The sequence below is a fragment of the Trachurus japonicus genome, chromosome 17, assembly GCF_045865225.1.
Source record: "Trachurus japonicus isolate A0001 chromosome 17, Traja_1.0".
NCBI classification, from domain to species: Eukaryota; Metazoa; Chordata; class Actinopteri; order Carangiformes; family Carangidae; genus Trachurus; species Trachurus japonicus.
In genome coordinates this window covers 32309392-32334144 of record NC_140923.1, presented here as the reverse complement: position 1 = coordinate 32334144, position 24753 = coordinate 32309392, and the positions used below count along the sequence as shown (strand labels likewise).

General features: G+C 41.7%; 3 protein-coding genes across 4 annotated transcripts in view; 2 read left to right on the top strand and 1 right to left on the bottom strand.

Annotated features, from left to right (window-relative positions):
- Positions 1-732: 732 nt before the first annotated feature.
- rgs11 (regulator of G protein signaling 11) lies at positions 733-10822 on the bottom strand. The gene is made up of 17 exons (XM_085805175.1): positions 10671-10822; positions 10233-10329; positions 9924-9974; positions 8999-9105; positions 8712-8763; positions 8487-8545; positions 8289-8365; positions 8100-8181; positions 5395-5463; positions 5113-5136; positions 4954-5015; positions 4519-4632; positions 4188-4303; positions 3186-3273; positions 2922-3060; positions 1160-1242; positions 733-1060 (listed from the first exon to the last, which is right to left on the bottom strand). Exons 1-17 carry the CDS (start codon positions 10731-10733, stop codon positions 922-924), a joined length of 1422 nt encoding a protein of 473 aa, XP_085661301.1. The 5' UTR covers positions 10734-10822; the 3' UTR covers positions 733-921.
- Positions 10823-11251: 429 nt separating this feature from the next.
- Positions 11252-16878, top strand: ints15 (integrator complex subunit 15). Its single transcript, XM_085805174.1, has 8 exons — positions 11252-11381; positions 12297-12497; positions 12599-12820; positions 13516-13681; positions 13873-14150; positions 14257-14494; positions 15461-15500; positions 16455-16878. Exons 2-8 carry the CDS (start codon positions 12303-12305, stop codon positions 16687-16689), a joined length of 1374 nt encoding a protein of 457 aa, XP_085661300.1. The 5' UTR covers positions 11252-11381; positions 12297-12302; the 3' UTR covers positions 16690-16878.
- A 5832-nt stretch (positions 16879-22710) lies between these two features.
- tfr1a (transferrin receptor 1a) overlaps positions 22711-24753 on the top strand; it is a 14323-nt gene continuing 12280 nt past the window's right edge. For both annotated transcript variants that reach the window (XM_085805173.1, XM_085805172.1), the window contains exon 1: positions 22711-22824. The gene's annotated coding sequence lies outside the window, so the exon portion shown is untranslated. The remainder of the gene's footprint in view (positions 22825-24753) is intronic.

Below are 24753 nucleotides of genomic sequence, written 5' to 3'. Positions count from 1 at the left end.
GGAGAGAGTGCAGACAGATGGCGCTGTACGAAACAGACTGGAGCCAAACAACTGCTGCTTTGATTTGGTTTGGTTGATCATTACAAAGATTCAGTTGTTAATTTTAAAAAACAAACTTTAGATTATCTTCTTTTTTTTTATCAGGGGATTGCCTAAATTCTGTAGCAGTTTATGATGCAGTCAGTATATCCTAAAACAAACCACATGTACAATAAAGTCTACAGATGAAGTGACGGATGTGAATGAAAGAGAAAATAGAGAACTTCAGAGAAAATGATGAAGTGGATTTAAAAATAAAAGCCTAATCACATCCCCACACCCCACCCCCACCAACACACACACACACTCACAGTTTTCCGTAGCATGCTGAGCTGAGAGCACAACACAACACCGAATGCTGTCATGACATTTTATTGGAATGAAAACATGCTCGAGCAAAATTAACAGCAACAACGATCACAAAGTGAAGCTCCGGCGTGGAATGAGGAAAGCTACGATAATTAATAACACAGACATGCTGAGGCAAATCTCTCACTACCTCATTATTTTACTTCTCAATTACTTATAAATAACACCTTTAGCTCAAACTGCTCATAAGAGATAGGATTGGCTTCAGCAGAAATGCTAGTGAGAAAATAAAAAAGTAAGAGTGACTATAGAAAACAATGGGGCAGAGTCTTGGAGGGTGAGTATGGAGCAGTAAAGGCTGTAACAGTATCACTACAAGCTTGTGCTGTGGGAATAAGATGTGAAGCTGCTGAGGTTTGCATTAACACCTGCGCTCTAGGAGGAAGCTCATTTACGTTGAAATCCTAACCGGGGAAATTTTGCAGGAGAACTACTCGGATGGTTACTATAGAGACGGAGACGGATGGAGACGGAGATGATTGAGTCTGACACAGTTTTTTGTATGCCCTGGCATCAGACATTGGAGGCGGCTGCAGAGTTGGTACCTGCTTGCCCCGCCCCCTTGGCACGCCCGTCTTCCTCCGTGGCCTGGACGGCAGCCTGAGCGGGGGAGGGGCTGGAGTGGCGCTGGCGTCTCATGAAGGGGAACACACTGTGAGGGAGAGGGGGGCGGGGGGAGGAGGAAAAATTGTGATGGCACAGAATAAATCAGTTTTTACAAAAAAAAGAGAAAAAGAGGGACAAACCTCACCTCTTTTTGGTCTCCTGGGGGACAACAGCTTTGGCGAGCATGTTCTTATACAGGTCAGACTTAAGATATCTTGGGAAGGAGTCCTGAATTCATGAATACACACACACACACACACACACACACACACACACACACACACACACACACACACACAAGAAACGTGACACAGACACGTTGTTGTTGCTCTATACATCTAGAAACAGGTGTATATGAGTAAAGGAACAAAGTTTGATCCTGACTGATTCCTCCGTGTTGACTTAAAGTCCCCCTCCAATGACGCTTTTTGGTTGTGGTCTTTAAATTGTGATTATGAAGTTTTTAGCCAAAATCACAAAACCTGTGCCATTTCCCAGAGCTCTCCTTCTGCACAGCACCAGCAGCTCATTAGCAATGCGCCTCTGAGTGGTGGGTGGAGACTGTGCTGCTCTGCAGCCACCCAGCCACCCCCCTTACACCGACTATGCCCCACCCTGGGGTTGTGACGTGTCAACCCCAGTCTCCCCTGAAACTGTCGGTTGGCGTCTGTCATTGGTTCACAGCAATTTGAAGGCAGAAAAACTGCAAAGAAATGCAATTTTGCACTTCCCTTTCTGCTGATATGTCCTCTAACATCAGAAAAATGCCACAGGAACATGTGAAAAGCACTTCATTGGAGGGGGTGTTTAAAGGGATAGTTCACTCAAAATTGAAATTTCACTCATTATCTACTCACCCTCATGTCGACTAAGGGCTGGGAGAAGTTCCAGAGTCCTCCGTGGCTTCTCTGAGTTACAGCGGGGCTCCGTGCAGCACTGCATGTCAATATAATGGTTGCAAATGGATACCACACACCAAAAAACATCCAAATACCTCCATAGTGCTCATATTGTATGTAATGTCCGTCTTGTCCGTCTAAATCTCGCGAGATTTGGACGAGGAAGAGGAGCTTCCGCTACAAACAAGCTTGAAATATAGACTTATTTAATTTTTTTGGGAACAATTTCGCATTTCGGGGCTTCAATACAAGACAGACATTACATACGAGCAGCATGGAGGTATTTGGAGGTTTTTTGGTGTGTCTTTTTATTACGAAGACAGTTGGTATCCATTTGCAACCGTTATATGGACATGCACTGCTACGCCGAGACCCCCTGTAACTCAGAGAAGCCACGGAGGACTCTGAAACTTCTCCCAGCCCTTAGTCCACATGAGGGTGAGTAGATAATGAGTGCAATTTGAATTTTGGGTGAACTATCCTTTTAATGTTTTGCTCCGATAACATGTACGGTTTGAATTTTAGCAAACAGATCCTTTAAGATGACAATCAGACTCCACTGCTGTTCATGTCACAGCTAGGCCACAGTTGTTACAACACACAGGTAAACCTTGATATTGTTACATGTAGTTTGTGGCCCTGTACGTTTTGGTGGCTTGGTTCATACTCTACCTGCCATTGGAAACTTCCTGGAAAGTCTGGGAATGTTAAAATATCATCTGTATCTATATTGAGTGCCTGAAGCAAGCCTTGTTGTTGATTTGTTGTCCTTCTATTCATTTTTTCCTACTTCAACAGCACCCCGCATCACCTGGAATTGACTTTTCTATTATTATTATTTGACTATTTCTATTTTGAGCACTCGGTACCCCCCCCCCCCCCCCCGCAGTCTCTTCATGTTAAAGTATCATTGTTAAAGTGCAGATTGATTTGATGTGCATTTACTCACAACAAGTTGTCATGGCGTTGTGGTGAGTAGAGTAAGTGTCAAAGAGTCAGAGGACAGACCTTTTTCATGAGGAAGTAGATGTGCATTTGTGCGTCATCCATAACAAAGCGATGTGGGTGTTTGATTCCCTCTAGAGTCTTGTCCATGGTCTTACTGTCGATGTTGACCCAGCGGGCGGCGCCTGGAGCCAGGAAGTTTCTGAATCACACACACACACACACACACACACACAGAAGAGTGGCTGTCACCACAGACAGTAGATGTGAGCATGTATTCCTGCATTTTGTGTGTGTGTGTGTGTGTGTGTGTGCTTGTTCACTTACTTGTAGATCTCTTCCACATTCTCTATGATCTTGGAACTTTCTCCATGTCTGATTTCCTCACAGGCCAGCCAGAAACATAGGTTCTCCGCTGGGGGCAGAGAGACAAACAGGGAGCTGTTGACTGATGGATGGAGGTGAAGAAAACAACAACAACAATGACGCAGGAAAAAGTGAAACACGGCAAGAGACTTTTTATAGCCCGGACAGCCTCTGTGGAAAACTTTGGCCCTTGGCAATAGTTCTTACAGTGCAGCACGTCTGCATGAGTGAACAAATCCTTCTCCTGCCTGCTGTCTATCTCACCTCTCCACTCTCCACCGGCCCGGTTTAATCTCTCCATCCTCCTTGTAGCCATGTCATGAAATGAGTCTACTACACCTCACCTCACTTCACCTCACCTCAGCTCACGCTGGGACTGGAAAGTGTCATTAGGTAAGATAATGAAATTCTGAATGCTATGCAGAGTTAGAACCAATTGCAGGTTAATATGAATAACAATTATGTTTATTTTTCTCTGTTTATTATTGTAATTGATTTTGCATTTGAATAATTCTTCAGTGTGCAGCAGCACCCCAGTGGCAATTATTTAACACATGAACTAAAAGCCTGCTTAAATAAATAAGTGTCTGTAAACAAATGAACAATGTTAATTTGTGGAATGCATCCAGTGGGGCATCACAATAGATGTAGTCATACAGTAATGTGTTAATTTCTGACAGGATTAATTTGTTTTTTGGGGGAAAAAGCCTGCGTATCGATATCGGTTATTATCGGAATCGGAAATTCTAATTTTGGAAAAAATCGTTTATCGGATATCGGCAAATTTCCAATATCGGACATCCCTAATTTATACCATGATTCATCAAAAATAATGTAATAAGGTGGAAGAAATATGGGACCTAGGAACATGAAAATGCTGTGTAATATTAATTCCATTGTATATGTGAATTATTAATAGTATTTTGGACATGATGCAACTCTTCTATCACTGTTGTTCCTCACCACTAAACTCTTTCTCCAGGTAGGTCATGAACTCCTGTCTGCCCATGGAGTCGTTGAGAAGCTCCATGAAGCTGAAGCTCCAACGCTCCACTCGAAGACGCGTCGGCGTCGGCACGCTGCTCACACAAACACCCAGACAATGCAAACATTTCACTCTAGTATTCATAACAAAAACTATCATTTTCATTTTGAACTTGAATGTACATGATCAGAAATGCTTCAAAAGTGGAGAGCAGCAAATCCAGATGAGAAATGTGTGTACGTACTACATGTCATGGAGTGTAGTTTTGTATCTATTAAAACATGTGTGTATCTGTGTGTCTTCTCTCACATGTCTGTGTTCATTGACCAGTGAGCAGTGTCATCTGAGATCCAGGGGTTACTGGGAAGGCAGCCTTGCATGATGGGATCGTGGTTCTGGTACTGCTCGCTGAATTTTACAAACCTGCCAATCCACAACACAAATGCAGAGGCATGCACACACACAGAAACACGCACGCACGCACACCCACAGACACATACACACAATATTATTGTATTAGTGCAGCAGATCATAAGATTTAATGGCCACTAATTCCAACTTGCCTCAGGAAGCATCCATTAGTGGCTCTTACAGCGGGGGGAACTAAGCCTTATGTGCGCGTGTGTGCTAGAGATCTACAGTAAAGTTTGGTTCAGGCAGCGATGCATCCATTAGTGTTTATGTGTGTCAGTACATGTGTGTCTGTATATGTTTCTGCATATGTGCATTCAGTGGGACACACACCCTTCTAGGCAGATGGATGACTTTACACGGTTTCTTCCTAGGGCCCTTCTACAGGAGTCAATCTGTAAACAGAGACAGAACGTCACACACAAAGTGAGCTATTACATAGACTATAGCTGTATTTAAAGAGATAGCGTATAAATGATACATGATGTTTACCTCTCTTTTGTAGTAGTCACTATTCTAGTTCTGCAAAGAGAAACAACGAGTCATCATGTTAGGTCACACACTGACTGCCTCACATATTTATACTATATAGTCATATCAGTTGTAAAAGCATAGTATATGGATACGTATATTATCCAGCTGACTTGGACACTTACTTTTAAATAATCCCAATAGGAAGAAAGAGGAAAAGCAATAAAAGAATAGAGTTAGGCAGTAGATGTGTGGATGGAGAATATAAAACAGGAAGTAAAACAATGTGATGATGTCACTGACCAGTGTAACTCGAGAGCTGAAGTTATTTGGTCTGTCTAGACCCATTTCCAATACATTGTGTGCCCCACTCTGGAAAAAGAACATAACATAAATGCACTGCAATAAACTAACTAAGTATATGTTTGTCATGTGTGTGTGTGTGTGTGTGTGTGTGTGTGTGTGTTTGTGTGTGAGGATGCGTGTGAGTGAGCACTTATCCTTCCTTGAGATTTCCACTCCACTAGCTTTGACTTTTATTCCCTGGTTTGTCTTTCTTCTTCTCCATGCCCTCGTCCCTAATTCATAAGGGCAAGACAAGATGGAGTCCCTCCTCCAAACCCTTGTCCTTTGCTTCAACCTCTTATCACTCACACAGTCAGTAACTCTACACTATCCATCATTCCTTCCCCACCCACCCTCCACCCTTTCCCCCTCCCTTCTCTTGTCTGTCCGTGTCTGTTAGACAATCAGATGAGCTGCTGCTGCTGTGGTGTTAAGTTAACACATAAAGACAGTGTGGTGATTTTCTTTCTCTCGACATTACACCATCTCTCTCTCTCTCTCTCTCTCTCTCTCCCCTGTCGTCAGCTGAGGCTTTCACCAGATGGGTTGAATATTTCATGCAGGAGGCAAAAGGGACTGTGGGTGAACATTAGTGGGACCTCCGACAGTTTTATATAATATGATACACTTTTCATGTTTTTAGATGTACAGTGTTATACAGTGTTACATATATAATTTATTTTGATTTTATATTCACTTTACATTACTATCTAAATAATTTTGTTATTATTTGTACACTCTCATGTCTATGCTATCATTGTGTCAGGTAGTCCTTTCAAATGAGAGTTTGCTCAAGAGCCTTCCCTGACTAAATAAATGAAAAGTAAATAATACATATATATAAATACAATAGGGTATAGTATAGTATAGTGTAGTGCAGTGTAGTATAACATAATATAGTATAGTAATAGTATAGTACCGTATATCATATCATATCGTATAGTATAGTATAGTATATCATATCGTATCATATTGTATAGTATAATAGGCTATAGTAAAGTATAGTACCATATATCATATAATATAGTATATCATATCGTATCGTATAGTATAGTGTAGTACCATATATAGTCCAGTAATTTTAGGCCAAAAAAGGGGTCAACGTTAAACAAATTGCAACAGAAGCAAACTCAACTGATTCTGTATCCTCAGCATCTCCTGAGTGAGGGAAAAAAAGCCCCGAAGAATCCCATTAGGGGAAAGTTTCGAAAAACACCCAAACATATCCCATTTATACGCATATAAAAAAATGTTTTCACATGAATAGGGTAAAATTTTTAACCTTTAGATATCTCCATGAAAATTACTGAGTTGATTACTTACATTAAGACAAACAAAAAATGTATTACAAGTTTTTAGAAATTATTTGTTAACATGAGCAAATTTGCATAAATTTGCATAAATTCCACCGTTTTGACGGCACATGTATATATGAAGTTGCTGTGGTGGTACCGGCATGAAAATTGGAATGAGTTGACTCCATCGGTCAACCAACAAGTTGACCACTTTAAATTTCAAGATGACTGCAATTGACTGCAAAGACAGCCAGCCACATCCTTAGTAGAGCAGGTATGACATGCTCCGTCTCTATCATAGACTGTAAAAGGTCTCTATTAATGCTCATGGGCCTAAATTGGTTCCATTCCTTAAGTTTTTTAACTGTAATATGTTAACAAGATTGAACAAGACATTTTCACCTGCTCTACCCAATGTTTAGATCAGGTGCTGTATGTATGCAAATTAGCCATACGTAATTGGATTATGCACTGTTGGCTCATGTCATACCTGCTCTACTAAGGATGTGGCTGTCTTGAAAAATTGCAGTCATCTTGAAATTTAAAGTGGTCAACTTGTCGGTTGACCGATGGAGTCAACTCATTCCAATTTTCATGCCGGTACCACCACAGCAACTTCATATATACATGTGACGTCAAAACGATGGAATTTATGCAAATTTATGCAAATTTGCTCATGTTAACAAAGAATTTCAAAAAACTTGTAATACATTTTTTGTTTGTCTTAATGTAAGTAATCAACTCAGTAATTTTCATGGAGATATCTAAAGGTTAAAAATTTTACCCTATTCACTTTTTTATATGCGTATAAATGGGATATGTTTTTCAAAACTTTCCCCTAATGGGATTCTTCGGGGCTTTTTTTCCCTCACTCAGGCCATGTTGAGGATACAAAATCAGTTGAGTTTGCTTCTGTTGCAATTTGTTTAACCTTTTCTCATAAAATGACTGGACTAATATCATATAATATCATATCATATCATATAGTAGGCTATACTATAGTATAGTATAGTACCATAATCATATCATATAGTAGGCTAGTATAGTATATCGTATCATATAGTATAGTATAGTATAGTATAGTATAGTGTGGGATGGGGCAGTGTGGGTTGGAGTTGAGTAGAGTAGAGTAGAGTAGAGTAGAGCAGAGCAGAGCAGAGCAGAGCAGAGCAGAGCAGAGCAGAGTAGAGTAGAGTAGAGTAGAGCAGAGCAGAGCAGAGTAGAGTAGAGTAGAGCAGAGTAGAGTAGAGTAGAGTAGAGTAGAGTAGAGTAGAGTAGAGTAGAGTAGAGTAGAGTAGAGTAGAGTAGAGTAGAGTAGAGTAGAGTAGAGTAGAGTAGAGTAGAGCAGTGCAGTGACAGTGAACATACCGGTGGTCTGTTGATGAGCCAGTAAGCCTGCTCCTGACATTCTAGGACAATGCGGTCTGCCTTCCGCCTCTGTTTGGACGCTCTAAACATAAATCACATAGTAAGTGTTTGTGTGTGTGTGTGTGTGTGTGTGTGTGTGTGTGTGTGTGTGTGTGTGTGTGTGTGTGTGGAGGTAACATCTGAACACACCTGAGTTGCTCTCTTGCTTGCATCACCACAAAGTCCCAGGTGTGGTTGATCCTCTTGTGCAACACACTGTACCTCTCCTAAAAAGGAAGAGGAGGAAGGATGACGTGTTTCCACACACTTACTTCTGCATATTTCATAATACGCACATGTCCCTTCCTTTCTTTGACGCTGACAAACACACCCAGACACGTTCCTCACCTTTTCATATTCCATCAGCTCTCCTTGTTTCCTGATGTTCTTTTTAGCCAGATAGATTGCTTATGGGATATAAAAGGTAACAACAGAGAAACACATGGGTTAAGAGATGTATGCAATCATTTATATCACAGTTATAGTTTAAGTATAGGACTTCTTTCTTTAAAGTATGGATTTACATTCTAGTTTGTTGTTAGTTTCCACCAGTGTTTAATACTTTGGTCTTACCATAGTCCAGTTCTGAGGCCGGCCATCTGGTACTAGTCCAGAAGTAGGGAGTCTGCGGAAAACAAGTGACATTTTAACATTTCTGATAGAGATTGATGTTGAAGCGGCTGATGTGAGGTGGCAGCAGAGAGTGGCAGATGGATGGTGGGATTAGGAAGTGGGCTAATGGAGAGAGAGAGAGAAAGAGAGAATATGTACAATGGTAGAGAGACGGTGAAATGTAGATGGAGGGAGGGAGTATTTTTTTTTACAAGCATGAAGCAGGAAGAACAGAATGGTCATCTGACCTGGAAGCGGTACGGCCACTCGTCTGCTCTCAGCACCAGAGATCTGGGCTCCTTCAGAGGGTAAATATACCCGTATCTCACCAACATGCCACCAAGATGTAGAGCCTCTGTTAAAAACCACAGAAGAAGTCCCAAACCAATCACTGGGCTGTCACACATATTATGTTTTTTTTCACATTTTAGTCCAGATCACACACTTTTCAAGGTAGAAATCTTTCTGTGGTGTATTTACAGACATATACTGTAATTATTATAGTAAATGACAGAATATATTAAGTTCAAAAATGTATTTATCACTTTTCGCAGGTTTCTGTTCATCCCTGTGTTTGATGCCAAGTCATAGAGCCATCAAACTGAAAATAGACGCTATAAATAAAACATAGGGAATAAAATTAGTTCAAAATGCTGCTGGTGTAATTTGTCATACGTTTTCTCTCACGCCCTAGCACACTGTCAGCACTCTCTCTCAAATGAAGGCTTTGTTCCAGTGATGAAATGCATCATCAATCTTCAGTCCCTGCTCATTTGTTAAAAAGCCCTACTTCTGTGAGTGACAGCTTCCAAAAAAAGCTGTGCTCTGCATTTTAATCAGCTTTCTCTTTTGCTGACTGACTCCACTCTTTCCCTATTTCTCCTGAGGTGAAACTGTCCACAGAGGCGTTAATCAAACCCAGATCATCAGGTGAGTTAATCAAACTTGGATCCTCTGGGGTTCAGCCCATGCCTGTTTACTGGAAACAGCTAGCGCCACAGCACACACACACACACACGCACATCACTTTCACATCGGCTTGAGAGAAAACACCATATCCTGGCAACACATTAGCAACCACACACAACAAGACAGACTGAACCATACAATCACAGCAGCTTCAACAAAATCTTTCACCCAACACACACACACACACAGTGTAGGCATCATTACCCTCCTCACAGATGCTGTACTTCTGGATCAACCAGTCAATTATATCTCGACCTGCAGGCAAAGAAGCAGAGAGTGAGGAGACAAGAAAAGAGGACAAACTTTCTCCTTCTACTCTATAAAGCACACAGTATTTCTCCAAAATTCACTGCTGCATTATGCATGACCAGCGGGACAAACACAAGCTGCAATGTGCATTTCTACACACGCACACACAGATGCTAATGCACACTGACATGAAGGGACACACACACACACACACACACACACACACACACACACACACACACATATATACATATACACACACACCTGTCATGGCATGAGGAATGACAGTGATAAGGAGCCTCTGGTTTCTCATCTTCATGCCCATGTCAGGGTCCTGCATGGCCACTATCACTTTCTCCATCTGCCAAAGGAACACACACACACACACACACACACACACACACACACACACACACACACACACACACACACACACACACACACACACACACACACACACACGCACACACACACACACACACACACACAACACATAGCCTACATAACTCTCGAGTCCAGTAAAACTATGCAAACAAATATTCCATCCTTTCATAACTTGTTTTCATGCTGTTGAAGGCTTACATGTAGGCTGCTGTAGCTATGTTGTTGTTGGTACAAAAGGTCTCATCTATCAGCCTAATAGGCCTATTATATGTCACATAATATAATCAAACTAAAATAAACAGAAGCGGGTGATCTCACCTTTCGAAAGCATGTCATTTGCTCCCGGTGCCAGCCTCCTTTGGCCAGAGTATTGATGGTCATCTTGCAGGCTGCTGGGATCACTCGACGGGACGGGAAAGTGCCTGCTGTCTGACCGAAGTGCTGCCGGGAGCGCGCAGCAGAGAGTGCACCACCACCACTGTTGCTTTTTTTTTTTTTTTTCCTTGCATCAGGCGGTCGGTTGCCTGGCGGGCGCGCCCCTGTGTAGATTAGAAAGGATTACAGTGTGATTTTCAGTATATAGTTTGTGTCCAGAGGAAAAATACAACAGTGTGTCTGCAAGCCTTTGTGTAGGCTATCTCTGATTTATGAGCGTAAGAGATAAATATGTTTAATAACTACAAATAAATCTATCTGTCCATTAAAATTCAACTCTTTATAATCTTGAATTACTAAGATTTAAGTTTTATTTTTATAGACAAATTAAACAACTGAACTGACTGAAAGTTACCAAACTACATATTCTGAAGTGCTTCCTCCGACACGAACACAGACAGTGAAACAGTCTTTGTTGACATTGTTCGCCACCACATGTACATGAGCCGACTCCTCCGCTGAAACGTCAACAACAGTATTTTGTCCGTTGCAGGCTTCTGTAGGCACAGGAAGTGGCTCCGCTGTCGTTCACAGACCACTCACTAGTCTCGTTGTGGGCTCATTTCTTAAGCAAATCGCGTGTTTTTTGCAGAGGTAAGGTCTCTACCAAATACATTATGTATTTAGAGATGGCTCCCGTGAAAATAAAACCAAGCGAGGTTTGTCGGAGATTGAAAAACAGTCTAGTCTTTTTAGCTAACCTTGCTAACAGTAACTTAGCGGTAGCAGGATGGAGGGGACCGACTCAGTGTGCAGCCTCTGGTCCACTGGAATAATGTTGAGTTAGAGCTGTGATCCTACAACTTGTCATACTGATATGTACGAATGCTGTATACAATTATAATGGTAAAATATCACTATTAACCTCGTTTTGTAGTGGTTCGTCCCCTTTTGTTTAACACAGGCTAAATATTATTGCGTTGTTGTGGTGAAGCTATTCTCCCTGGAGCATCAGCGACATTTGAGACAAACTGTTTACAAGATTTTATAAAGTCGCATTTGCACCATGTTGTATAATTACACCCATTAATTACAGTTGTATGATCGCCTACTGGAAAACAAGCTACTCTGAACTGTTAAAACATACACTTGACTTTTAATGAAGATAGTAAAGGGATAGTTCAGAATTTTGGCAAATTAGCCTATCGCCATAATTTCTATAGTCATAGGGGTAGGCTCATTACCTTTAATTATCGGTGCATGTTGTTTTGAGATCCGCGGGGCAGCGACGGGAGCTGCTCAGCAAACACAATGGAGGTGAACGGTACAGATCCCCTGTCCCTCAAAACTCACCAAATACACAGTCTAACCACTCCAAAACGCTCTGGTGGGGAAGTTGTGACCTGCACATTCACCACACTATGAATTAATCATGTATAGTTATGTAACATTAGGACACATCTGTAGTTCCGGCTATGCATTTGCCTCGAAAACAACTCTGTCTTCGTCATGTAACATAATTATTTCATAGCCCTTTGACTATTTCAGCTTTGTATGTGTTTCTGTCAGGTGGTCATGGGTGACATTCGTCAGTCGTTGCTGCCTCGGGATGTGCTGAGTGCAGCTAAAGAGCTGCTGTATCACCTGGACATCTACATCTGTAACCTGGTGCAGTCTGGGAGGCAGCCCCCTCAGGTCGACTCCAAAACCCTGGACCTGGTCGAGGAGTTCATTCTGCACGCACCCAAGGACAGAAACACCCCTGGCAGGGTAAGGCATGCCCCTGACATGCGTGTGCACTAATACTTATTGATACACAAATGTAGACAGATGATAAACGCTGCCTGTGTTTTTTTTATTTTTTCCTTCAGAGAATGAGCGCCCTGCAGGAGCTGCAGCTGTTGGAGATCATGTGCAGCTGTTTTCAGGAGCAGAGTCGCGACACTGTCCGTCAGCTTATGTTCTCCGCCCTCTTCAGTCTCCAAGGCAACCAGGCGGATGAAAGCCGCATGGGACTGCTGAGCAAGTTGGTTTCCATGGCAATTGCTGTGGGCAGGATTCCGATCTTGGAATGTGCTGCTGTGTGGCTACAGGTGAGATGCGTTCATAACAACTCGGAGGTCGGAATTCCCAACTCAGAAATGTCCGACTTCCGACATCATTGCGTTCACGCTGCAGGAACTCGGAAGAGAAAAAACATGGATACCCAAAGGAAGTTTGGCATATTGTGGCTCATAGCTGAATACGAAAAATATATGCAGCAGTAAATTATGTTTATTTTAGAGGCAAATGAAGGGGAGAGCAGACACCGCAGATGAGTGCACATATAACGTTATAGCCTAGATAACCGTTAAACGTTATTTCCGTCACATACGAGGACTACAGTTTCACACAATATAGCAATCACAGCTTAATATAAATGTATTTCATATAGGCTACTGCAATAATACACAAAAAATATGCATTAAAACCTCAACAAATTACTTACAATTTCTAAATTCTAACCGTTTAAGACGAGGGCTGCCATGTTTTGATGTTGTCGTGACGTCAAGTCGGAAAGTTGGAGCTCTGAAATGATACCCGAGTTTCCGACCTGTAATTTCCGAGTTCGACGCCGTTCAATTTGTTTTTGACAACTCGGAGCTCGTTTTTTTCCGACTTCCGAGTTGTCTTGAACGCAGCATTAGACGCATGTACCTGCTGAAATAAGTGTGTGTGTCTGTGTGTGTCTTGTCAGTGTGTTTACTTGTAGTGAATATAAACCTCTGGTTGTGTGCTGGTCCTGCAGAGAACCCACCGTGTGTACTGCGTACGCCTGGCTCAGGTGCTGGTAGACGACTACTGTAGTATGGTCCCGGGCTCCGTACCCACGCTTCAGAACATCCACAGTGCCAGTCCACGCTTCTGCTGCCAGTTCATCACTGCTGTCACCACCCTGTATGACCTCACCAAAGGTAGTTTGCTGGAATGATACAAAAGCACAAAAACATCTACACACTGGGAACTCCAGAAAATGGGATTTTGAACTTTAAATATGGACAGAGGAGATTCATTGTCAACATTTTCTGTTTAAAGGGGTAAAATATAAGTATCTTGTAATGTTTTTCATCCCAACTTTTGTTTGTGTGTATTTGTTTCTGTGTAGAGGAGCTCACCCCTCCACTAGAACTCCTCCAGATGATTGTGTCGTGGATCCAAGATGACCCTCGTCTGGTCCTAATCACCTTCCTGAATACACCCCTGTCTGGCAACCAGCCAATCAGCTCACTTGATCTCACACCATTAGGGGGTTTGGTGCGTTGGTGTGTCAAAGCACCGCTGGCCTACAGGAGAGGCAAGAAATCAGTGCTGACCAATGGCAGCACAGAGGATGAGCCGGAGACGGGCCCACTTTTCTCAACACTTCATCTAAGTGTTTTACAGGTGTGTGTGTGTGTTCTTACATTTCTGAATATTATACATTGTGTACATTTTCAGTATATAAAACATACAGTGAAGCTTATCAAACTACTTGCCGTGCTTCATTTAGGTCTTCATGCTCCTGCCAAATATTCTCAATGAGAAGGGGCTTTTTGGTCGCCTGGCGCTGCTCCAGATGGAGTCCTTGGCCACGTTAACCTCTGACCTTTCCAGACTGTTGGACCAGGCTGACAAACATACGCACACGTCATCCACAGACACACATGCATTGTCCCAGCTGACCCTGGACCGGCTGGCACAGGCCCTGCAGGTGGCTATGGCCAATGGAGCCCTGCTCTGCTCCAGAGGTAAGAGTGTGGACAGGCAGGGTGGGGAAGTAAGACTCATGCAAGGGAAGCAGCTAAGAGGCTGGAGAGAGGAGAGAGAGACTAGGGAAGTTTACTCATTCACGATCAAGTCGTTAAATGAGTCACTTTGTAAGGATGACTCCTACTGGGTTGTTGTTAAATTCAAGAACATGAGAAGCCTTCGTGTCTGGCCTGAAATCAGATCTGCAATGACTGTGATTGGAGAATTTCAGGTCCACTCAATGTTTGTGCTTTATGTCTCTGTCCCGTCTGTCTCTACTGTGCTGTCTACAGAAGACAGCAAAATGCTGAGATCCTACAAGGCACAAAGACTTATTTAGCAACGCTGAACTTTTTGTAAAAGCTTGAGGCTGTAATTATTTGATTGACAAATGATTATCACAAGTCAATACATGTAGTTTACTATCCTGAAATAAATCAACTGTAAGTGGAACAGAACCTACACTTGAGGCCACAGAGCTTTCACGTTTGTATTTTTATGGAATAAGAATTAAGCGTCAGCCGAATGGAGTCCCATTTCCCTTTAGCCAGACATACGTATATTGGTGGTGCTCGCAGCACAGGACAAAATAATTTGTGCTGAATCAAGTGGGCCACCTTGAAAGTGACTGAACCCAAATGAAAGGAAGCTGTAGCACTCGATAAATTGCAGAGCTTTCATAAGGTGGAAACAGACTAACGTTTTGACGCTACTGCGTCTTCATCAGAGTCAAAACATCTCAAACATCCTCAAAGGGAATCTTTCTAGTTTTATTGAAACTTGAATCACTGATAGATGCCCACTTAACTTTCTATGTACAACGTCTCTACCTCGAGAGACACAGGGCAGCATGGAAGAAGTTACTCATTTCACATTGAAGTGATGGTTAAATTAGTAATGATTGATTGGTTAAATTTCCTGTTGTGTGGTTCGAGTACTTATTACATGTCTTATTATCTCTACAGAGGATCTGAGAGCCATCTGTTCCCGCCTCCCCCACAACAAGTAAGAACTGAACCAAGTCTTTATTATCTTTCCTTCACAGTTTCCACTGGCAACTTTTTTTTCTTGAATTACTGAATTAATTATTAACCCTTTTGTGAAGAGCAAAGGGTAACCCGCTCTTGTTTATGACAGATAAGACTACACAAATATATAAAGTTATCCATCGCTCCATGGATTACTTTCTCGCCGGCTTCATTGAAAACAAATAGAGGAAGGTTAGCAAAACAGCAGAAAAGCGACCAGACTTGCATAGTTCCCCTTTAATATGAGCTTAGTTTTGATGTGGTCTTTTTGTGTTAAGGGTGTGTATTTCGTGAATCTGTATATTATTTTTTTTTTTAAGCCTTTAAAGGGATAGTTCACCCAAAATTCAAATTGCATTATCTACTCACCCTCATGTCGACTAAGGGCTGGGAGAAGTTTCAGAGTCCTCCGTGGCTTCTCTGAGTTACAGGGGGTCTTGGCATAGCAGTGCATGTCCATATAACGGTTGCAAATGGATACCACTTTTCTTCGTAACAAAAAGACACACCAAAAAACATCCAAATACCTCCATGCTGCTCGTATGTAATGTCCCTCTTGTATTGAAGCCCCGAAATGCGAAATTGTTCCGAAAAAAATAAAATAAGTCTATTTTTCAAGCTTGTTTTGTAGCGGAAACTCCTCTTCCTGGTTCGTCGATGAACCGGTATTTGGATGTTTTTTGGTGTGTCTTTTTGTTATGAAGACAGCTGGTATCCATTTGCAACCGTTATATGGACATGCACTGCTATGCTGAGACCCCCTGTAACTCAGAGAAGCCACGGAGGACTCTGAAACTTCTCCCAGCCCTTAGTCGACATGAGGGTGAGTAGATAATGAGTGCAATTCGAATTTTGGGTGAACTATCCCTTTAATTCATTTGTATTCCATCTTAACATTAGTCTTTTCCGCTTGCCTGCTTTTCTGTTCCAGTTTGCTCCAGCTGGTGTTGTCAGGCCCAGTGATGTACTACAACAACATCCACACTCCTCCACTGGCCTTCAGCCCACATGCAGCTCACTCCCCCATAGCCTCACACCCCACACACCCCACACACCCTGCACACACCCCACACACACCTCTGGCCACCCACCCCTCCTCTCACCCTCAGTACCCCGGTCAGCCTTTCATGACGGGAATGCCGTTTCCTTTCCGACCCAGCCACTAAAAGAAATAATGTCCATCTCGTCTGCAGATGTGAAGGTGTGCGTGTTAATGAGTGTTGTTGTCTGTTTGTTGGCAGGTGAGAATTAATGTATGTATGTGAGTTATGTATTATGATGCTATTAAACATGTCTGTGTCTGAGAAAGTCTGTGAGGCTAACATGTTTGTCCAATAAATATTTTTTTACTTCTCTCTTGATGTTGTTCTTTATCCAACCACTTGTGGTCACTGTTGTCAAGGATTGTGAACTGGCCGGCACTCCAGGCTTCATTTGAATTTTTACCAAACGTCATGGAAACATAACTACGGCATTTGCTTAATTATTATTCATGCTGATTGTAAATCATGCTAATAATTTATGTTGTAGCTTTAAACCATTTTTAATGTGGACAGATGAATTTTCCTTCAGGCTTAAAAACAGAACCATCATCAATGGAAAGAAAAACAACCAACTCCTCAGGCACCATGCATTTTAATTAATCATGTCAGTGATTCATTCCAAGAACAAAAAGTACAAATATCTACAGGTACACTGTTCACTTCTTTCCCAAACTCAACATCTTTTATTACATAACCAAAGATGTCAGGGACTTCTGGAGCCAGCTGGTGCATGAGCATGGCTCTGTTTTGAGACAGATAGACTATCGCTCCTTTGCAGCGCAGCAAAAAAAAACGAAAAAGGCAGCTCGACCCTCCTCAGGACCTCAGCTGCCCTCATCCAAGGTGAAAATTGCATCATCCACCCTCGTCTCTGCGTACGGACTGTGATGATTGCATTTCAGTATATTTACACAGGCATTGGACAGGCTTGAACTGCAGAATTAGTATTGACAGTTGGGTTTTGAGGATCCTACTGAGCGTGTATAATGTGTTTTCATCCCTTTTTTTTTTTACCTCACCCATCTTTACTTCCTCGTATTTCTTTTGTTTATGTGTGTTGACATGGAAATAAAAACACAGAGTTCCCTTTGTGTTTGCAGTCTATTGTCAAAATAATTGGCGGTCACTACTTCCTTATCTATTTTTATAAGACATGTCTCACAGGTGCAGCTGATATTGCTAGGACATCCTGAAACAACATCGCCAAGACTTCAGGTTTGGGAGAATTTGGATTCCAGCTGTCACATCACATTGTTTCTCAGGTCTGTGTCCACATATCGTGAGACTACTGTCTTTGAGCTTCCCCCTGCAGAGTTCATGGGTGGGACAGTGATAAGCATATCTTTTCTGGGAAAATGATGCATTTCTGTTGGGCTGGGGGATGGTGCCAATAGATAATATTCGAGTGAAAAAGAGAGGAGATCGAAGACAAAGAGGGAGTGTATGCTTTGTTTCTATAAATCCAACAGGTGCTGTTAGGTGGATTCAGATTTCAACATTCTGCAGACTGGTTTTAATATTTGCAAATTTTATTCAGCATCACACATTCAAAATGTTCTGTTACTGTCAACATATTTTTTAGTTTTATGATCATACGTGGCTTTGACAAGGTGACAAAAGCTCATAATACTTCATTAAGTTTCCTACTCCACCTGGAAAATTATTTCCTAATTGCTCAACCCAACCTACTTCAGTTCTACCAATGTACCATGACACCAAACAGGCTGGTCAGTCTGGTTTTTATATGCACATGTAATTTGAAGTAAAGAGCACATTTTTCTGTGGCATTCAGAAGAAACCTTGGCTTTCATTTGCCTGGTTTCCTCTGACAGGTGTGTGTTGTGGTTGCGTGGGACTGCCTGTGTCAGCAGCTAAGTTTCCGGTAAGAAAGAAAAACCACCCAAGGCCAGGCATGAAACCATATTCACTGAGCACTCCAAGCTAAATATAGGCCAGATGGGTGAACCTTCATTTTGAATTGTGAATAATGTGAGACATTGGCCCCTGAACATATCTGTTTATCTGATGAACGTCAGAGTGTGAAACCTGAAAACGGATTATGAACAGAAACAAAAGGTTATACACCTGATCTTCTAAACCTATTGTTTCTGGTGCATCTTTTCACAGGTGCTCATTGGTTAGCAGTTCCCACTTCCTCTAACACACAACAGTCTGAAACTAACCTTCAGTCTGAGAATTAACAGAGCACCTAGTCATTTAATAATAGAGGTTGTCAAACTATCTTGAAAGAAAGACAAAGAATAATAATAATTAAAAAAAACAAAACCTTTCACGTGTATCTAGTTTATACAGTAGGCTATATGCTTTACCAGATCTTACACAGAAGTTTCTCCATAAAAGATTTGTCCAGCTGTGGTTACTGTAAGACCACCAACATTTGCTTTTCTCAAAGAGAGAGGCACCATAACTGAGTTTACATTCTGCAAAGCCTGATCTCATAATCGTTTTTACCACAGAAACAAACACACCTGAGAGTTAAAACAGTTCTTAGTGGGATTTAGTGGCATTATGAGGAACGGAAGACATATTTCTTTCTCATGCAGTCTTGAGCTCCTCCACTCAGGGATCTTGATTTTATCAAGGAAAAAGAAGACAAATAACTTCCTCTCCCATGAACTATTTAACTTCCTTGTGTCTGTGTAATTTGTGATTATTGACAAATGTGTAAGAAGGGACAAGATTACACAACCATAGCAGTTGATGTTTAGGAAGTTAATATTTAACATGTTCACCATGTTGGTTTACCCTGTTTGCATGCAAAGATTTAATTATCTCTTAACCCAAAGAGGATTGGGCAGACGATGTAAGGTTTTTGGTTGGTAACACGTTTTTGGTCAAAGTCATCAGAATCTTTGCTCTGGAGACGTTGAAAAAAAACGTGCAAATTTTTTAAATGTAAACTGACATAGTGGATGTCAAGCTGTTCAAATGAACAAGTGTAAAATGGATCTGGTGGCACCACTGGAAAGGTCAAAGTCAATACAATTTGATACAAAATGATTCATTGATTTAATGCTGTGGCTACACCCATTCCCAGAGTCATGCCACTACAATGGTTAGAGATGCATCTGGTGTCCTCAACAGACCAATAGCCTACAGTGTAATAAATTATCCAGCTGATTATTAAGAAAAAAACACATCTGCTACTTCTGCTGCAACCACAGATTACAATCAAGGTGTATGCTCAATGATATTTATTCAAACATTGTTGTGTGCATGAGAAAGGAACTTGGATGTGTCTGGTCCTTGTTAATCATTTCAGCACTTTGGTTTAATTCTGAATCTGCACGGATCCGGTGCATGTCCTTCTCTGAAAAGTAAAAAAAATACGTAGACCCAGAGTCTTCCAGTGAAAGTCCAGAACCACCTCCGCCTCTGCATTTTCTTTTCTGAGAAAACATTTCCTCCACCGCTTTTGCACAGTTGGAGTATTGTTACAGTGACATGAATGCAGCTACAGACACTGTGGAAATCTGTGGGCTTGCTGTGCTGTTCACCTCTGACACATTTGCCCTAGAGTTAACAATTCAACCAAGCACAGGTCAGGGCATTATTACATTATGTTGCTTGACAGGTCCAGCGCCAGCCAGACCACACCACAGTGTCAGGCAGTGATTACACAGATAGAAGAGACAACTCCAATCTGTTCTGACTACAGTCTCTATGGTGACTTCACATTCTTGGCCTGAGGTTGAATGAAACTACAACAACCACTTGATGTAAAATATGTTGTTGAACTTTCAGAACTCTAAATCCTTGGTTTGTTTCCAGGAGAAGAAATCCCCATCAAGTCCACTGCAGTGTTCAGCAGGAGATATAGGCTACCGTAGCTCTGAAGGTGCAGTCTGAGTATGAACATAGGCCTACAGGAGATTTAAAGGAGTTGTACACCCAGGTTTTCACAGCTGCATGAGCTCATTGTTCACGTCGCTTGAAATTTCAAAGCACTGACATGAAGTGATAAAAAAAAATGTGGGAAAATTATACTGTGGGAAAATGATCAAAACCTGAGCTCAGGCCACCCAATGACTGGTTTGCACAAAATACATGTTTGCCGCCTGGAACATATAATTACTAAAGACACCCAAAAGAGCAATGAGGGACAGTTAAACAACCTTACTAAGTCAGTTCTTACTCAATAATCAATTATTAAAAGTGATGGTAAACAAATGACATTGCAAAACCTAGAATCAAAAAATAAAAAGAGCCACCTGTTTACAAAGATTTAGTAATAATTTACCACCAGTGGCGACTGCTTTTCTCCTGCCCACCACAAATGTCCAATCACAGGTTGTTGATTTGTCTGCCCTGTCTGAGGTTTTCCAAAACTTGCACTACAGTAGCCTACCATTTTACTTTTAGACATTAACAGCTGTTTCAGTTGAATGTTGAACAAGGAAACAGAGCAGAAATAGTCCCAGACAACTTCACTGGAAAAAAAATCAGTGTGTCGCACTTAGTCAGCACATGGATGACCAATCTAAATAGACCCACACTTCCTTTCCTTTCCTAGAGCTGATATTTTCACAGCTGCTGCATGGAATAAATGTTATTCTGTGGATTGGTGGGGTCTAAACGTTAACAGTCCTGGGCACACTGGTGTTATGGTTGTTCTCATTTCAAGGTGAGCAGCAGACGAAAGTTGCCAGTTTGTCTATGACACAAATAAGTTATTTGAGGTAAGGGCAAAGGGCCTCACGCAGCCAATTGTCCAAACAACTTGTATGGTTGTTTTAACATGAATTAAGTGATATGCAACAGAAAATGCATAAACAGCTCATTACTTTTACTTGTGATTTAACTCTCATGATGGAAATACTGCAGCCACTAGCCTACCTTTGTCTGAGCAATCAGAATAGGCTACAACTTAGATAAAAGAAAGCCTAATAATAGACATTATATACTCATACTTTATTTTATTATATATTTATTTAATAAAGATTTCAGCAAATGACAGGGGTCGAAGCAGAAAGGCCTTTGATTGATTTATGCATGGGCAAGTGGGTTTAGGGTATTTTTTAGGTAAGGTTACAGAACGCAATTCCTTTATTAATAATAATAATAATAAGACTTTATTAAGGACACAATCAGAGGTCCATAGGGACTAAAAATACATAAAAGACAGACAATAAAGTTAATATAAAACAAACATCGATCACAGACATAGCCATCAATATCAACCAGATACGGTCCCAGAGGGACAGACATCAGCCCTCACATACAGACTGGAGCGCCAGTGGCTCCACAGTCTTGAGGAGAACCTTAATGAGCTCTTCTCACCATCACACAGAAACAAAATGATATCATTTCTAGAGGCTAATAGCCTGCACATAAATTTATACATAAGATTGCGTATTACAGCAGAGCAGTTTGGCACTCCAACATTAACAAACATCTCACTGGCACTGCACCATCGGGGTAGCTTTAAAAGCATCCTCATGCCATCGTTGTAGGCCACATTTAGTCTCTGCATGTTTTTTTTACTGTAAACGCTCCACAAGTGTGCAGTATACAGAGGAGTACAGTATGCTCTAAATAACGCTACCTTGACATTACTAGTACACATACTGAACTTCCGTGCAAGCATGTTGGCCTGCAAGTAAAGCCTCCGACACTGTCTGTTTATGTCTCTATCATCAGACATATCGTTTATTGTCTGCACAAAGTAAACTCATCATATAGCTAACCTTGTAAATGTGAATCTTAAGAACAAATTGTTTTCCATGGAATTGTCATAGAAATACTCAAATACTTAAAGGATTGCACTTGTATGAAAATGTAAGACACTTTCCAACCCAGTGACCTTGTTTCAGATCCATAATGTGTGCTTTTATTTCATTTCGTGCTTGAGTATCACATCTTCTCGAGTCAATAATTACATACAAATTGATTTTTTCCCCCATTAAACTTTGTTTCAACATTCGTGGTAATAAACAGCCAAATACACATCCTCAAAGAGCACGTGTACAGCCCACTTTCACACTTATCCGGAAGAATCATAGGGAAGAATAGAAAATCAAATCTCGCGATGACGCGAGTTCAGTTGGCGCGAAGGAAGTGACGTCGGATGACGCAGCGAGTGGGGGCTCAGTAAAACTGGAAAGCAGCATGGTCAAGGGCATCGTCGCCGGCTGGAAGAGAGAGAGCAGATAGGAAGGAAGCAGCCAGCAAGGAAAGGACTCGTGTCAGCGGCTGTCACAGAAGACCTCAGTCAGTTTGAGCAGCGTTGAACAGAAGGTGAGAGTTACATCTGGTGACAAACGGTTCGCGGCACCGGTTCCAGCTGCACGGCAGGGCTGTTACCCTATATATTACTGAATTGAATTAACTCCGGTTCAAACTCTGCTCTGTGGAAGCACACGAAGCCCCCGTTTTTCTTTGGAGAGTATGTTAATAAATCAGCTACAGCACCGCATATTCTGGTTTTCCCTTGTTTTGTTTTTTAAATAACCTCCTATTACAGATTAAATGTATGCTAACTTCGTTCCGTGCTGCCATGTCAGATAAGGCGTAACGTCAGAGCAGCCGAGCACGCTGTCTATCTGCTTCCTTGAACTGTAGATAAGAGTCATTGGCGGCGGCGTAGTGGGCTGGCTGTCACGTTGCTGCTGCTGCAACCAGGGCGCCATAACGAGGAGAGGCTGTTGTCACGTTCAGCGAGTCCTGCGTCCTCATGGGGGTAACGGTGTCAGTAGGACGTTACACCTCCCTGACCTTGACACACAGCAGCAGCCTGCTGCATAGAGAAGCTAACAGTGTCCTTACAACAACATACATGGTTGTATCATCCGGTCCGGAGCTGCTGGTCCACATTTAGAAGGCACTGAAAAGATATCTGATGCTCAACATGTCTCACAATAATAGTAACATATGGTATGACAGGTACTTGGTTTGGGTGTGGATGAGCTGTCCTTCATCATGACGGACACTTAACAGCAGGTGAAGCTGACAAGTCTTGACCATAGGCTGTCCTTTCTTGACCCTGGGAAGAATATTAAAAAGTCAAGTTGCAGTTCTTGTCATATGTAGTGAAATTGCTATAACCTGTTTTTACATGATTTTAGTGATAATTATAATAATACTCATAAGTTAGATTCAGAATATGATTAACCTCAATTGAGTGTGTGTCAACCTGGAAGTCATGGACTGTGTGTGGTGCCACCTGCTGGGGCCCTTGGGCATAAAGGGGGCATCCACTGTTTACAAAGTTACCACCAGGACATGTGGAAGTAGAATATAAGGTTGTAAAATGACAAAAGGTCTTTGTCTGACACTGGGCATACTACAGCAGTATCCTGTGTTGACACCCATTGTCCATAATTCAGAATGTGCTATTGTTTTAACTTACTTGTTTAAGCCTAATTCATTGGATTTTCTTGGCTCACTGTTGTAATTTTGGCTCACTTTCCCATGAGCTACTTGGAGCTTTGGAGCCCAGTGTGACTCTCACATGATTTGCCACTGCACAATGACTCCGACTCACCCCTGACCCTTCTCTGCTTCTCCTGCCCCCCCCTCCTTTTCTCACCACCTTTTTGTATCCCACACTTTACTTTTCTCCCTCCCCTGCTCTTCCTATCTCACCCACACATTGCTCGTTCTTCCATCAGCAGACAGTGTGTCCTTGTTTCTTCATCCCTTATCTGTTATGGTCCTCTCCAACAAGGACAAGGCTGAAGGCACAGCAAAAAAAAAAGTATAAATTTTTTTGATAACTGTCCTGATGACTAGGGATTTTGGTCAAAACATTTGAAATTAAACTCTATGCTAATTTATAATGTGAGTGAACAGTTGTGTAATTGTCTGTTTTTCAACTATATGTGTACATTTTATTTTGTCATATGTTCATGCAACTTGCCGCACTAACCGGTGATGCAAGGTTTAACCGCTTGTTGCCTGTAAGCTGCAGCTCATGATGCTGCCTATTATCTAGATCATTTTTGGTTGTCTCTGTAGATGATAATTTGCGAGTTTTGTTCAGTGCTGCTCAGAGGACTGGTTATAAGCTCTGAAGCACTGAAATATTTTTAGCCTGAAATGTTGTGAGACCATGTATTAGCCTAGGGATTGGATGGTGTTTGTGAGCCTTCAGTTTCTCAAATGATGATCTATTTGGTGTCATTGCATGGCTGTGAAGTCTGCTCAAAAATATTTATTTCCTCATGC